Source organism: Cydia pomonella, chromosome 20 (assembly GCF_033807575.1).
Source record: "Cydia pomonella isolate Wapato2018A chromosome 20, ilCydPomo1, whole genome shotgun sequence".
Classification (NCBI taxonomy): Eukaryota; Metazoa; Arthropoda; class Insecta; order Lepidoptera; family Tortricidae; genus Cydia; species Cydia pomonella.
The window spans coordinates 14646035-14662848 of record NC_084722.1 but is presented as its reverse complement, the minus strand read 5'-3'; the positions used below and the strand labels follow the sequence as shown (position 1 = coordinate 14662848).

At 39.2% G+C, this 16814-nt stretch overlaps 1 protein-coding gene across 1 annotated transcript; it reads right to left on the bottom strand.

Moving 5' to 3' along the window:
- LOC133529135 (coiled-coil domain-containing protein 63-like) lies at positions 1-9662 on the bottom strand. The gene is made up of 9 exons (XM_061866771.1): positions 9615-9662; positions 7869-7957; positions 6909-7031; positions 4133-4327; positions 3385-3524; positions 2551-2725; positions 1568-1747; positions 1097-1247; positions 1-686 (listed from the first exon to the last, which is right to left on the bottom strand). Exons 2-9 carry the CDS (start codon positions 7935-7937, stop codon positions 511-513), a joined length of 1209 nt encoding a protein of 402 aa, XP_061722755.1. The 5' UTR covers positions 7938-7957; positions 9615-9662; the 3' UTR covers positions 1-510.
- Between the last annotated feature and the right edge of the window lie 7152 nt (positions 9663-16814).

The following is a 16814-nucleotide window of genomic DNA, read 5'->3' as shown; positions in this document are numbered from 1 at the left end:
GGTACACAAACAAACACAAAACGGACATATACTGTAGATATAGGGAGCGTGCATGAACTGTAGGAGGCAGCACAGGAGCCGTCAGATTTTTGGCGCGAGGCGTAAATGTGATGTTTTTTGTTCCGATGTAGCCCACAAGATGGCAGAACCTACTATGCACAAGAAAACACGTGACGTGTACATCTGCATGTTTATGGTTCCAATTCAGGCCACAAGAAGGCAGACCCTCCAACGCGCACGGTCCCTATATTGAGTGATTTCGGGGTCGTGATCCCGAATGTCAAAAATGTATTGAGATGGTCATACTGAACAAGGTTTCCCACGGGACCGATATGAAAATGGTTTTTTTTGACCATACGTTTCGTCTACGTAACGTTGGGTGAGCTCTCAAGGTGTCCATTATATTCTTTTCGCGATTTTGTCGTTAGTCCCATGGGAAACCTTGTTGAGTATGATAATCTCAATACGTATCTCGACCCCAAAATCACCCAGGAGTAGTAGTAGATGTACTCACTGCGCCAACTGCTGTATTTGCTGCAACAAACTGTTCAGCACCGCATCACTGCGAGCATATTCTTCTCTCAGCTTCGCAGTAGCTTGTCTTTTCTCGTCTAACGTTGTACGCAGGGATTCGATGCTGTCCTGCTGCTTGGATAGCTTGGCTTGGTGCTTGGCATGCTCATCGTCTATGGAATAAGGATTCAATATTATTTAAATGCTTGGAACAGCCCGTGGCAAAACACCGCGAGGAAATTTTAACAGGAACCGTAAGCGTTGGTGGGTCTGGCTTTTTTAAATACCCTGTAGGTTGTAAGCGGTCGAGTCTACGGCTATTTGTTACATGCGCGTTGCCGACCCTTTACAAACCTGTACACTACTTTTGTGAAGAACCCCATTCTCTTGAGAAAACCTCTGCAGGTAGCGTATTGTCCTGTGATGCCACCGCACGCTCCCTTAGTGAATGTGAATTCCCCCATCCGCTAAGCCAATCGTAGCGTGTGGGGAACTGGGGACAAGTGTTGCCCAGACGTAAAAATATATTTGTGTGGGGACCTATATAGGCTGGTCAATATTTGTTAGAGAGGGTGCTACCAACCTATGGTTGTCCTGAGTGATCGCACGTTGTCATGAAGGTTCTTCAGCTCTGTGTTGACCTCGTTGATGTAGTTGAACAGCGCGTAGTTCTCTTCTTCTCGTCTGTTGAACTCTAGGATAAGTTTGTCTACGTCATCTTCCCCTGCAAACTCCTGGATGGGATGAAATATAAGCGTTTAATATAGTGCGTTAAACACAAATAGGGGAGTAAGAGAAAATCTGAAAATACAAAAGGTACACATGTGGTTTGCACTTCATGTATTTTTTTCTAAAAATAATTATAATACGTATCGTTATTCACATCTCTCATTTTCGCCTACAGTACATTGACTTAAGTGACAAAGTCGGAACACTAATTAGGGATCTGGAAAACCTATGTCGGGATAACTAAACCGAAATCAAAGATTTTAGGCAAAGGGACACGAGAGGCTTCAAGTATTATGGTAATGTTTATGGTATTACCCATACCCACCCGTATAGCATCCAAGATGTTCACATAGTTGTTATAGGTCCTCATCTCTTCTTCTTGTTGCTCAAGCCGCTTGGCCTCCGCCTTCGCGTCTGCCGCCGTCAGTCTGACTGTGCCCTTGGTCCGAAGGAACTCTTCGAGCTTCATGCTGTGATCCAGCTGCCTTTGCAGTTCGCGAACTTCCTGGATAAGGAAAAGAAGATATCAGACGTTTCTAGGGATGAATTATATTCATTATCGCTTTTAATTTCAGTAATGGATTTAAAACTGGTTATCAACTGGTTTTCAAGTTTCGTTACATTGCGGCATTTGGTTGGTGGATTGCATTCGACATACCTCAATACAGATCGTGTCTTTCAAGTGGACGCGTGCCTTGACTCGTATTGTCATGATATTAAAGGTTAGATTTGACAAATCTGCGCGTCATCGTGGATGACACGAACTATATTCTGCAATGTAATGAAAGTCACGTGCAAGTTCTAGTGCCGTCTAATGAGCTTTTACTTGGAACGGTATAAAACATTTGCTTGGATGCGTTCACTTCACAGTGGTACGAAGGTGCAAAATGCGGCTTCGTAAATACAAGGACCACTCCAAACGCACAGACCCAGTCCATAGTTCCATGACGATCGAGGGTTCGTCGAGGATTACTGGCGACAATTGCAATGAACTAAATTTTATAGCATATAGCCAAGAACCTCACCAAACACCAGACAGTGTTTCCTATACATAATCAGTCAATAGCTGCGTGCTCTTTCATATGCTGCCAATCCTGTAATAGCCTGTTCCCGTCTAAAAGCCTCTAGATCTGGTAGTACTATCCTGGAATACAGCCCCAGCGAAAGTCACACCGCTCACCGATAGATGTCTTTGCCTGCATTTTAGATGACGCTATCGTTTATTGTCTGTAGCTTCATGACCCTCGCGGTATTACCGAGAATTATTGAGATTATGTATTAATTCCACTAGTACCATATATATCTTACGAGACAATGTTTCCTATAGTCAATAGCCGCACGTTCCTTCATGCCATCAAGCTTCGAACACCATTCCTCCCTCTGATCATATGCTGCAATAGCCTGTTCCACTAGCTCCAAAATAGCAGCCTTCCCGTCTAGAAGACGCTTGATCTGGGTCTTCCATACGCCGTTGAATGACTGCCTGGAATATATTTTTGTTAAAAAGAATTAGTAGTTTTGACGAGACTTTTGAAAGCTAGTCCTTCACGTTTGAAAGTCGTAAGTAATCACCTGAAGTATTTTTTGGTTAATATGACTTGTTTCTATACTCGGTACCACATGAACCACGTCATAATAAGTATCTTTTATTCTTCTCTTTACCTGATTAGTCCAACACGTCGATTGCGCTCCACATTCCCCTATTACTAGACGACCGGTTTGGCCTATTGGGTAGTGACCCTGCCTACGAAGCTGATGGTCCCGGGTTCAAATCCTGTGGTGTGATGAGCATGGATATTTGTTCCTGAGTCATGGGTGTTTTCTATGTATTTAAGTATTTATAAATATTTATATATTATATATATCGTTGTCTAAGTACCCTCAACACAAGCCTTATTGAGCTTACTGTGGGACTTAGTCAATTTGTGTAATAACGTCCTATAATATTTATTTATTTTTTTATTTACTAGGGGCTCTTAGTACAGATTTGTACAGCGAGAGCCAGGAATTTTCGGTTTAGGTACTCGTAGTGTTTTGTATAGAAATGTGTACCGGGAACAAACTATGACTAGTTTCTCAACGCCGTTATCTCCGCGTCTAGCAAAGCTGACGTTGGAAAACTGAATGTTTTGCTATAGGTACCTGTCTCTAAGAAGCCGGTCGATCTCTAGTCTCATCTTGTAGTTCTCGCTGTTGACTGTGTTATAGCGCTTCATGGCGGTGCTCAGCCGGTTCTCCAGCTGACTGATCATGGTCTGGTCCGTTAGGGACTTGGCGTATTCCTGAAAACAACTATGGTAATTAGCATTGACAGAAACATAGACTGGCATTCAATGATTTTTGCCAAGAAATTAATATTGGGTAGCTTACGCATTAATAGTATAAGTTTTAGGATATTCAGCTATTTTATATATTAATTTAGGCTATACGGGTTATGCGTATAGAAGGATTGGACATAAGAATCTTATGATATTGACCTGTAGCACGAAAAGTTTATGCGTATAAAAATTAGGATAATCAATTTATTCGGATCAATAGTTATGCCAAACGTTGTTATGTCAATAGTTGTTATGCGAAGTGAAAATAGGCGAGAAAAAATTATGCGTTCCAATATAGACACATTCACATAGCTTTGCTGTTATTTCTCTTTGTAGAAACTAGTTACCTAAAGATGATTGTGTCCATTTATGTAGCTATTCCACAGCGGTATTGATATACGGGACAAAATCGGGACGGTATACTTAAATACGGTGACAGACCCGTCGATACGGGACGTATGGCAACCCTACCTATAGCTAATTAAGTACAACAAATGGTAGCGTTGCTGTGTTGCTATCATTCTTCGGGTGTGCAGCTCTTTACCGGGTTAGTATAAAATAAAAATAGATACCTCTTCAGCACCACTGCCTTTGGTCCTTAGCGCTTTTATCTCCTTCTGCACTTGCTTGAGAAGGAAGTTCAGCTCATGAATGGTGCTGCGATGCTCACGGACTTCGGAAGAACAGCGCTCGTGATCTTTCAGAAGTGAGACCAACTTGTCACGGGCCTTGGCGCTCTCCATCACATTGGAGGTGCTTTTTGTTAGCTGAAAAACATAGGGTAAATCCGGGTGGGTAAGTTGTATATCTTTTTTCGTTAGAATTTCTTTCAAATTTACGCTAATGAAGCCTTTTGGAATAAAGTTCCTTATCAGACAGTTGGCGGATGGGGGCTAGGCGAAATGAAGTGTAAGATTTTTCCGTTTACGAAAAGCCGTCACGAATGAGAATGAAAATGAGGATAAGGGTCGATGACGGACTCGGACACGAAGAACATGAACATGACAGTAACATAAAGTACTTACCTAACGTAACGTAACATAACCTAACATAAACCGACACATAAACATAAACCGACACATAATCATAAACATAAACATGAACACGTCACCACTCTTAACTTCGTTCCATCCAACCAAGTGTTCCATGACACACCAATTTTTCATGAAACGAATAACCAACTATTATGTAGTTAGTTATCGTCGTTTTATTTTTGCCAGTGGAATTTCGAAAGCTAGTTTCCCATTCCGTTTCGCGCCGTTTTTTTGTTTTTGACTAGTCTTCAAATTAAAATCACTTATGACTACACGTTGCTATGAATAAAAAGTCAGGCACTTGTTTTATGAACGCAAGACAGGCTCCGACGGAGACGAGAAATCTTTCTTATCTACTGGCAGGAAAAGGACAAAATTTGGAGTCGTGGCTGCTTAGCCAACGTGCCAATCGTTAACGTTCCGTAGCGTAGCGTAGTCATCTCTCTCTATCACTCTTTCGTATTGGTGCGACAGTGACAGTTCCGTTTTCTTCGCTACGGAGCGTAAACGATTGGCAAGTTGGCTACACACACTAAAGATCCAGGGAGGATATTATAGGATTTTTTTTAATTAGCCTTTATTACACAAAAGAAAACCTTACAATACAAAACGCATGAGAGCAGTAAATTGACAAAGTGTTGACAAGTATCGCTTGAGCTTAAACATGTTAGGTTAGGTAGATCAAATCATATAAATCTCCATTAAATCTCAGATAAAACCAACATAACAAAACATCGAACGGCGTAGTTCTCGAGATGTCGTGACTCGGAAAAAGACGCACGGCGCACGACTTAGCTATTATAGTTTATATCGAATAAACACGAAGCAAGCGACATGATGCTATGCAAGAGAAAAACTTCCAGCATCATCCACATCATCGTCTTAGCAATCTTAGCATACAGAAGGTTCTGACCTTCCAGTTTTGAGTACTCAGTGTTTGTGGGACACAATACATCACAGACATACGGTCTATCATCACTGGGAACCATTGGAGGTGGTTCACACTAGCCTTCAGCTCCAGCATGATCTTGTCCAGGTCGTTGTTCAGGGTGAGGATCATGTTCCTCTGCACTCGGAGCGTCGGCTGCTCGCTGGTCATAACCGACATACGGTCTATCATCACTCGGAACTATTGGAGGTGGTGTCACACTAACCTTCAGCTCCAGCATGATCTTGTCCAGGTCGTTGTTCAGGGTGAGGGTCATGTTCCTCTGCACTCGGAGCGTCGGCTGCTCGCTGGTCATAACCGACATACGGTCTATCATCACTCGGAACTATTGGAGGTGGTGTTACACTAACCTTCAGCTCCAGCATGATCTTGTCCAGGTCGTTGTTCAGGGTGAGGGTCATGTTCCTCTGCACTCGGGGCGTCGGCTGCTCACTGGTCATAACCGACATACGGTCTATCATCACTGGGAACTATTGGAGGTGGTGTCACACTAACCTTCAGCTCCAGCATGATCTTGTCCAGGTCGTTGTTCAGGGTGAGGATCATGTTCCTCTGCACTCGGAGCGTCGGCTGCTCGCTGGTCATAACCGACATACGGTCTATCATCACTCGGAACTATTGGAGGTGGTGTCACACTAACCTTCAGCTCCAGCATGATCTTGTCCAGGTCGTTGTTCAGGGTGAGGGTCATGTTCCTCTGCACTCGGAGCGTCGGCTGCTCGCTGGTCATAACCGACATACGGTCTATCATCACTCGGAACTATTGGAGGTGGTGTCACACTAACCTTCAGCTCCAGCATGATCTTGTCCAGGTCGTTGTTCAGGGTGAGGGTCATGTTCCTCTGCACTCGGGGCGTCGGCTGCTCACTGGTCATAACCGACATACGGTCTATCATCACTGGGAACTATTGGAGGTGGTGTCACACTACCCTTCAGCTCCAGCATGATCTTGTCCAGGTCGTTGTTCAGGGTGAGGATCATGTTCCTCTGCACTCGGGGCGTCGGCTGCTCACTGGTCATAACCGACATACGGTCTATCATCACTCGGAACTATTGGAGGTGGTGTCACACTAACCTTCAGCTCCAGCATGATCTTGTCCAGGTCGTTGTTCAGGGTGAGGGTCATGTTCCTCTGCACTCGGGGCGTCGGCTGCTCACTGGTCATAACCGACATACGGTCTATCATCACTGGGAACTATTGGAGGTGGTGTCACACTAACCTTCAGCTCCAGCATGATCTTGTCCAGGTCGTTGTTCAGGGTGAGGATCATGTTCCTCTGCACTCGGGGCGTCTGCTGCTCACTGGTCATAACCGACATACGGTCTATCATCACTCGGAACTATTGGAGGTGGTGTCACACTAACCTTCAGCTCCAGCATGATCTTGTCCAGGTCGTTGTTCAGGGTGCGGATCATGTTCCTTTGTACTCGGAGCGTCGGCTGCACGCTCGTCATCACAGACATACGGTCTATTTCCATCACGCGGAACTGGAATTAGGTGTCGTTGGTTTTTGTAAATGTATTACACACTGTTAATTTTGACTTTGATATTCCAACAATATTCTAATTCAAAGATCTACGTTTGTGGTTTCGCATACTTAAACTGCAACATGCCCCAATTGCCACACTTCGCGGTTTGTTTTGGCATTGTTTCGCGTTGTCATATTTATTTTGTCATAATGGGGAAAGAGACGCAACTAGCGCAGCTTTGACCGGGACACAGATAAGCACATTGTCATTGTTGTCAACGTTTCTGTCAATGTAGGCCAATGAAATATACGTCTGTCAAATCCGTCAAAACAAATATTTCCAAAGATAATACTGCTAATATTTATATGATATTAAATAAGTTTAACCACCACCATGAGGGCCAGGTTTGCAGATTATCAGATTACTTTGGACAAACTGAAGCTCTGAAGCACCTGGCTGTTGCTGCCGTTGTTCGTTTTGCCATCCGGAGCCAAGGCCCCAAAAAAGGTTGAAACTCTTGTGGCCCACTCCAAAGACTAAGGTATGCCCCGCCCCCACCGGCTATCACATTTTCTGCTCAAAGCAGAACTCAAACTCAAACTGGAAAATATGAATACGTTGGGTGATTGGGTGATTTTGATAGCCGTGACGATGCAAGTGTTAGGTAATCATACCTAATATTACTGAAGTTTGACGTATAAAATAACACTTGCTCAGCCTGTGCTATCAACATTGCTGCTAATTTAGCTTGGCCTGACTCTAATAGATCTGTGGTTCTGCTAGGCTTCATTTGGGGTTAAGTTATATCTGTTTCTATTTCTAGAATCGTTAATAAGGATAATGATAAAATATGACCTGTCTCTGCAGCTTGGACAGCTCATCTTCTGCGATCTTCTCCATCTCCATATCCTCTGGGATCGACATCTTGCACTTGAAGGATGTTACTGGAAGATTTGTTTACAAGTTATCACTATGAACGAAGATTTGGCGTTTACAATACGGGAATAGTTATTTTTCACCACCAGCTGGACCTCTTGATTGTTCTAAAACTGATGAGAAAGTTGTATTTTATCCACAATCCACATGCGTGGTAAAGTAATCAAATCAAATACAAATGTTGAGTAGTTTCCTTAATGTTGGCTGGCAGAATTGACTTTTAAAAGTTGATTTGGAATAATTATTTTTTTATACCACGACGGTGGCAAACAAGCATACGGCACGCCTGATGGTAAGCAGTCACCGTAGCCTATGGACGCCTGCAACACCAGAGGTATTACATGCGCGTTGCCGACCCTTTAAAAACCTGTACATTCCTTTTTTGAAGAACCCCATACTGTAGCCCCTCGGGAAAACCTCGCAAAGTAAACTGATTGTTTTTTTTTTACGGTTTGTATTTTCATCGCATTGGTGTGGAGAAAAAAATTGTGTTTCACTCGGTGGCACAATTTGTGTTATGTTTTAACACAAAAATTTGCTCCACGCCAATGCGAGGAAAATGCTAACCGTAAAAACCAAACAAAATTAAACCACATCAAATCCAATAGAACATTATTAAATATTTATCATTCAAAATAATCATATAAAAGTAAATTCTACTAGTCAACATAAGGAAGCAACCCAAAATTGGCATTACATTACTTTTCCTCACATGTGGATAAAATGAAACTTTCTCATCAGTTTTTAAACAATCAAAAAGACCTTTACCAGTTGGTGTGGTGAAAATAATGTTCTTAGGTAAGTATTTATTAGTTTTGTTGCTGTTGTGTTAAATAATCATATAAAAGTAAATTCTACTAGTCAACATAAGGAAGCAACCCAAAATTGGCATTACATTACTTTTCCTCACATGTGGATAAAATGAAACTTTCTCATCAGTTTTTAAACAATCAAAAAGACCTTTACCAGTTGGTGTGGTGAAAATAATGTTCTTAGGTAAGTATTTATTCGTTTTGTTGCTGTTGTGTTAGCTACCGTATTATTATGTATTCTAGTGTGAAACGTATTATTATGTATTATAGTGTGGAACGTATTATTATGTATTCTAGTGTGGAACGTATTATTATGTATTATAGTGTGTAACTTTAATACGTTACACACTATAATACATAATAATTTATGCATGGACATTTAAATGTCAAAATAACTACAAATCGCTATGAAAGAATTGAAAGAGTAATAGAGCTAGTTAGCATGAAGAAATCCTTTCTAGGGGATAAAATAAAATAACCTTTGTATAACATGGTGTTTATTTAGTCACCTGCAATAATTTACGGGGTGAATATATAGGTCATACTGAGCTACTTTTACTACGGGACCAACCCTGGAATTGCGAAAGAAAATTGTCTGTTTCATACATTTTCGCCGTCTGATCTTTAAATTTCTAATCAGAGAGTAAACTTTTTTGCGATCCCATAGTAAAAGTTGAGCATTATGACCTTTATATTCAGCCCGTAAATTATTGCAGGTGTCTTAATAACTCAAATAAACAACCTGTATATGTACCTACTTACATAAACGTCGTATCTTTTGCAAAATAAACAAATATCCAATGAAATAAGTTACATTTACGACTATAAACCTTATTTTTGTTAAAAAACGTACCTCAACAAAATGTCTTATAAACGATCCAAGCTGCGAGTGTTGACTTGAAGAAACAATCCACTGTTATTGTTACACTGTTAAATCAATAAATGCATAACTACGAACTAACCCCCAGAAGGGCTAAGATGGTAGCCTCTTTATCATTTGTCACCATGCCTGTCACGTTCTAACAAGTATGTAAGTGCGAAAGTGACGCACGACATGACAGGTGATAAAAATGCGACCATGATACCCCTGCACTCTGCAGGCCGATTCGAACGTACAGTAACATCTGAAAATATCGGTACGGACAAAATATGTATAAATAAATAAAATAAATATTATAGGACATTATTACACAAATTGATTAAGTCCCACAGTAAGCTCAATAAGGCTTGTATTATATGTACCTAGACAACGATATATATTATAACGAACTTATTGCTTATTAAGGTGTATACATATTTTTGTAACTTTGTCGTCCGTATCTATATTTTCAGACGTGACCGTACACTGACACGTTAGAATGATATTTAAATTATGTTATTTACTTATCGTGCGTCTCGCCCGCGCCAATACATGTACGGGTAACTATGAGCGAAATGCACGATAACTAAATAAAATGAGTCAAATATTATTCTGATGTCGGTGTACTATTTGGGGGCGGACCACTAGAATTTCTTTTAAAGTTTTTTGTAATTTTCTGTCAGAATGTAAACAGTGGTCCAGTAAGAATATCAGAAAAATGTTATAAATATATTTACAGTACATATGGTGCTACTTTACTGCACTAGTGCGAATATTAGCATATTACGTTACTGTGTCGACCATTTAAAGGGCCTGTAAACTGTAAAACGTTGTACAATACATGTGCGAATAGGTAATTCGCAACTCGTGTCGATTTAAAACACTCCCTTCGGTCGTGTTTTAATTTATCGCCACTCGTTTCGAATTTCCTATTTTTCGCACTTGTATCGTAATGTACTATAAATGCGTATTACAAATCTGAACAGGTTACTATATAATGATTAATTTAAATTGAATAAAATGATTGTTTAAATATGAAAATAATTTATAGTTTAAAAGCACTCTGAAAAATCTGACACGGCATTTTCGATCAAAATTAGGGAGGTTAGATGACAAAATGCAACAATTTTATAGAAACACACAATAATTGCTTTATAGATTCAACTAACAACAACGGCATTAGTGCTTACATATTTGGTGAAAAAGAAGTATTGTTTTTTTTTTTATACTACGTCGGTGGCAAACAAGCATACGGCCCGCCTGATGGTAAGCAGTATCCGTGGCCTATGTACGCCTACAACTCCAGAGGAGTTACATGCGCGTTGCCGACCCTAACAGACGTGACTGTACATAATATTTGGGAGACAAAGCTTTGCTCGGAAAACATCTAAACACTGAATAATGCGCGTTTTCCCACAGATAAGAACTAGCTCGATCGATTTTTCGCCCCCGAAATCCCGAGCAAACTTTCATCGAAATCGTTAGAGCCGTTTCCGAGATCCCCGATATATAAATATACAATATAAGAATTGCTCGTTGTAGGCTAAGGGCCTGTTTCACAATGTCCAAGAAAAGTATTGGATAGCTAATTAACAAATTTAGCACTTTATCTACCAGTTAAGCTTATTTGAAGATTGTGAAACGCCAACGATGACTTACGGCTCGATTCGAAAAATGAGATACGAAAACGATAAGTTCTGGTTTAGATAAGTTCTCATTTAGATATCGTTTGTATGTCGTATAATTGACAGAAGCAGCTCGATTCGGGCAACCAATGTCACAATATCGTAGCATCTTATTGGGATCACAGCGGAATCGAAATAAACGCCAATTTTGACATGTCGTTTAGTTATCGATCTTTTAAAGATGTTTCCAAGATCTTAAACGTGTCTTAATCATTCTTCGAATCGGCCCGTTTATTCGTCAGATACGTGGCAAGTAGCTTACTCAGGACTTTGACGTTGTGAAACAGGCCCCAAAGGTATAAGATAATATATAGTAAACACCCCTATAATGGAACAGGCACCAGTAATGGGATGGTATAGACAAATTCTGCAAAACAAGTATTTACCATCAGTTTTTAATCGCTGACAACATTTTACCATAAACAAGAGCCAAAGAGCTGCTTAAGTTTAATTTTTCATTGATATTTGTTACTTTGAAAATTAATGGCGCCATACATTCCATGACTGGAGCAAAAAAACATAGTTTTGATTGGTTAATAATATTGAAACCAATTGCAGTAGCTTTCATTAAATACATAGAAAACATAAAGGACGAATTGGACATTCAACTTTTAAAGCATAAAGCGGTAGAAATTTTACAGATGTCGGTGAAATATCAAAAATACTCCAAATTTTCTCTTAAATGACTCATGATTGGTGCCGTTAACATAAAATACAAGTACCTGAGCTTGCTCGGTTATAACTATTTATTGTAATATGGTGATGTTTACGTGATATAAAAAAAAAAACAAAAGTTAGGCACCGGGCGGGATTCGAACCCGTAACACTGGTTGTTTCTTGCCGTCCGCGTCTTACTTAACCCGCTGGACCAGACGGACAATAACCGGCAACACGAAATTAGCGACCATATTTTGCGACGAAAGAAAAACTCATGAAAACTCGAAAACACGCGTTTTCCCAAACATAAGACTAATCTAGATCGATTGTTTACCCCCAAAAACCCCCATATACCAAATTTCAGCAAAATCGTTATAGCCGTTTCCGAGATCCCGGAAATATATATATACTAGAATTGCTCGTTTAAAGGTATAAGATATATGCAGGAGGGGCTATATCACTTAGTCAATTGGCTCCATTTCTACATTACATAAACTTAATAAGTAAATGATAGAACTTAACATAATGGTAAATAGCCCCGTAACTGAACCTGCTACGGAGTCTACGGACCTTAGGGTTCAGGCGTTCGTTTATGTCTTTTGTTCGCAAAAAACGCTTTAGGTGGCTAAGTTTATCTTAGTTTATGAAAACCACGTAACTCATACAATGATAAATCTGATTCACGCATTCGCACAAAAAATACAATTAAACCAGAAGTCGTTGAATACGCATTAATTTTGAAACAAAAGATTAAACATTATTTTTTGCCAATAGACTGATTAACTAAAAAGATACTATTACTAATACAATAAAGATTTTTTTTTTTATACTACGTCGGTGGCAAACAAGCATACGGCCTGCCTGATGGTAAGCAGTCTCCGTAGCCTATGTACACCTGCAACTCCAGAGGAGTTACATGCGCGTTGCCGACCCTAACCCCAACCCCTCGTTGAGCTCTGGCAACCTTACTCACCGGCAGGAACACAACACTATGAGTAGGGTCAAGTGTTATTTGGCTGCGGTTTTCTGTAAGGTGGAGGTACTTCCCCAGTTGGGCTCTGCTCTAGATCTGGAATGACATCCGCTGTGCTGTGCCCTACCACACAAGGCGAGATGACATTCACATTGCCCATACCTCTCTTTTGGACGTAGTTTAAGGACATACCCGGGTCCGAAACACAATATAAACAAGATAGGTACAAACCATAAAGATATCAAGGTTATTTTTTGTAGAATGGGTTAAAAAGGATTTTCAAAGTTTATATCAGAAAATGATATCACTTCCTATAATAACTTCGAACTTTACCCAATACATATGAAAAAAAAACCTTAACTTTGAAAAACGACCTTGATCGCTTATTTATAAAGTTTATTTTAAGCCGACACAAAAAACAAAATACGAGGATTAGAAAGTAACCAGCCGTGTTCAAATTAACAAAGTTATATTTGCCAGTAATATTGGCGCTACTTTATATAAAAAAAACACAGATTTTGTATATGAAAGTGCTAGTTCCAAATTTGACCACCGGTAAAAGTAATTTTGTAACGAAGCAGTTTACCAACAATAAAATAATTGTTTCTCCATTTTTGACCACTCTCTTCGGATGACCTTGAGTGTGTATAGTGGTCTCTTTCTAACGCACGAGCTGTGGATTTACCTGTTGTTTTCGTTTCACTCCGATGCACGTGTTTATTTAGGGACAAAGAGTTAAATACTAGCAGATGTGGCAGTTCATAAAACCGTGTTGTTTTCAGGTAGGCAAATAATAAGGTTTTATGGGCTTCATAGAGGTCAATAATACGCCAATTAACAAGCTATAGATATAATTCAATATTTTTTTCGTTAGTCACCTTACTGTAGTCTACTAAACTCAATGGACTAATGAAAATCAAATCACCTATTTTCAGGTAAGAAAGACCCATAGATAGGACCTACCTCATAAACTAATTTATTAAAAATGTATATTACACTTCTTTCATCTAGGGCTGATCTCAACTACAAAGAAGAAGAAAGGGGTACAGAGCCTTCGTGAACCTGTTCACAAGGACCAACAGCCGACTCTAAGGGAATCGCGATGCGACGGAGATGGATTCAAAAAGGTGGAGAAGAGAAAGAAGCCAGCTCGTTAGTATAAGTGCGGTACCGCACCGAATGGACCCAACCATTTGCTGCGTCCTGCAACACCGTCGACGCTGCTGTATGTGTCCCGATTACACTACCACGAAGGTTGAGGACATCGTAAAGTATGTACGAGTCAAGTTCGGTTTCGCCCTGAGGGTTGCGAAGTTGGAATCTCGACACAATGCGAATTTAAGTTCTTTTGTGGTGAGCGTTCCGACTGAACGTCTAGCGTAAAGGAGGAGTTTTGGCCGAAGGGTGTCAAGTTTCGGCGGTTGCGAGGCCGGCTTCCTGACACAGCGGGGTTGCGAAATGCATCGCAGCCATAGTGTGTTTTAGTTTTTTAAGATATATTTTATAATATGTATGCTAGTTTTAAGGTATTTATCTATGGGCCCATAATTGCCTGAAAATAAAGATTTTCATTTCATTCATTTCAAATTATGTATAATGGAAATCAACGATGAGTTTTATAGTTACCTATATCGTCAAAATTAACGTGTAAATGGTACAAGCAAGAAATTGAAATCAGATCAATAGCACATTTAGATCTTAGGTAAGAACTTTTTTAGGAACGCTGTCAGTGTGATAGGATAATTGAAGCCAGGATTCGTGACAGTTATTTTACTTAACTTAAATAATTATCATTTAAAAATGATAAAGAATTGGGACGTAGCATGTTGCTGATTTGCATTTGTAGCCACCCGACGAAGCCTGTGGTGCGGTTACCTTACATACGAGTATAAACTGGATTATTTTTATCTTTGAAATACAAAATAATGGAAATTAGTCCACACTGAAAATAAATTAATTTCGAGAACAATTATGAATTGCATGTTATTCAAGCAAGCGCCTACGGCCATTTAGGCTGTTTCGGCCCTCGCTGCCTGAGGCTGGGATTTCACGGGTTTGGGTCACATTGCGTTGTCAGCACTTTGTAGACATTGAAGCTAACACATATTTTACAAATTTGATAATTGCTAAAGGTTCAGTGGCCCTTAGTTAAGAATAGTCAACTATACCAAGTTATTTAGGGTCAGATCAATCATATGACTTTGAAGTAGGTACGACGTACCTGGAGTTGTTTCAGGTATTTAGTTCATACGTTGGTAATTTGAAAAGACGTAATATATAAGTCAAAATTTTTAAATTATAAAAATATGTTCGATAAGATTATAACATCGCTATCGTGCCATACAAAGTGTCCAACGAGTAACAACCATCGTTAGTGTATGACAATCCTTTTCAGACAAATAACAACTTTTTGGCAAATGATTGACAAAATTAATTCGTATTTTCAAATATACTAACACACAAACATTACAAACAGCTTCACATCCAAAACGTATATTCTGTCTACCTTTAATCGTGAAGATTTTTATTCATTCGTAAGTCATTTCCGCCTTCTACAATGTCACATTTAACTTCTCCATCGTCGCAGGTAAACCAAAAAACACCTGCTACTAGTGATGGGTAGGACATCAATTTAAAATGAGTTTGTATGAGTACCTCATTCTCTAAAATGAGGTGTTACAATGTCTTACTTCAAATGAGGAGAGGTACTAGCAGTTTTGCAGCATCGACTATTCCATCAACTCCAACGGCAGCAAACCATATTTAATGTAAATACATATTTAGGCATTGCTAAACTTCCTTTTAAATATTTAATTGGAGTGCAATTCTGGAGGTTTAAAACAGAACTTTAACAACAGAAGACATACATTTAAGAATCAAACTAAGGAGTTAAAGTACATACATCCTATTGCAACTTAATTTGATGCTTTTATGAAACTTGTTCTAATTTAGCAGTTTATTATTTTTATTGTTAGATTGTTCAGTATCAATTTTTGCTACTTGATATCATTTTAAGTTTAACATTCATATATTGAAATAAATACTAACCATAAACTACCAAACAAACAATTAACAAACTAAGGAGAACAAATCCAATATTGTTTGTACCATTATTATATAGAAATTACTAACTTACCACCTCATCATTTATCAGTAATAATATCATTGTAATATGATAACAAACGAAAGCCTCAATAACGTTCGCGCGGTAATGCCACCGGCGTGTAATATACACTTGATTTTTGTATGCAAAAGACACAACGAAAGACCCACAGGTATATTTTATCGCGAAAACAATGTTAATATATTGTTATTTTGGCATAATTATAAGAATGGTCACTGATCACTATTTATAAAACACAACTAAAGATTACGAACAACTTTTTCGAGTTTCTCGTATTATAAATATGTCAAAATCATTAATGATCGAAATAGTTTACGAAGCACGTTAACAAAAAGTATTACAAATTCAAATCGTTAAAATGTACATGTTTATTTCACCTATACAAATTATATTTACTTTTTTTATTAATAAACTAATGTAAATTATCATATTTTGTGTACGCCACTATATTATATTTCAAAAATTTAAATAATATTTTGGTCTCTTAAACGATAACTGTTTTTAAGCAAGCTTCGTAAATGCCCAGTGAGACTTGGTTGGCATTTCAATCGCTTATCAAGTAACCATTTCACTGTCCAGTCTAATTGATTCAGATTATACATGACACCAGCAATATGAGTCTTGAGGTCAGGTTATACTGGTATGCGCGTTAGTACAATAATAGCTAACAAATATGGAGGCCTACCGCGAACCACGAAGTTTTGCTTTGCTGTCGCACTTACGTATGAAATTACAAGTGCGACAGAGAAAAAAAA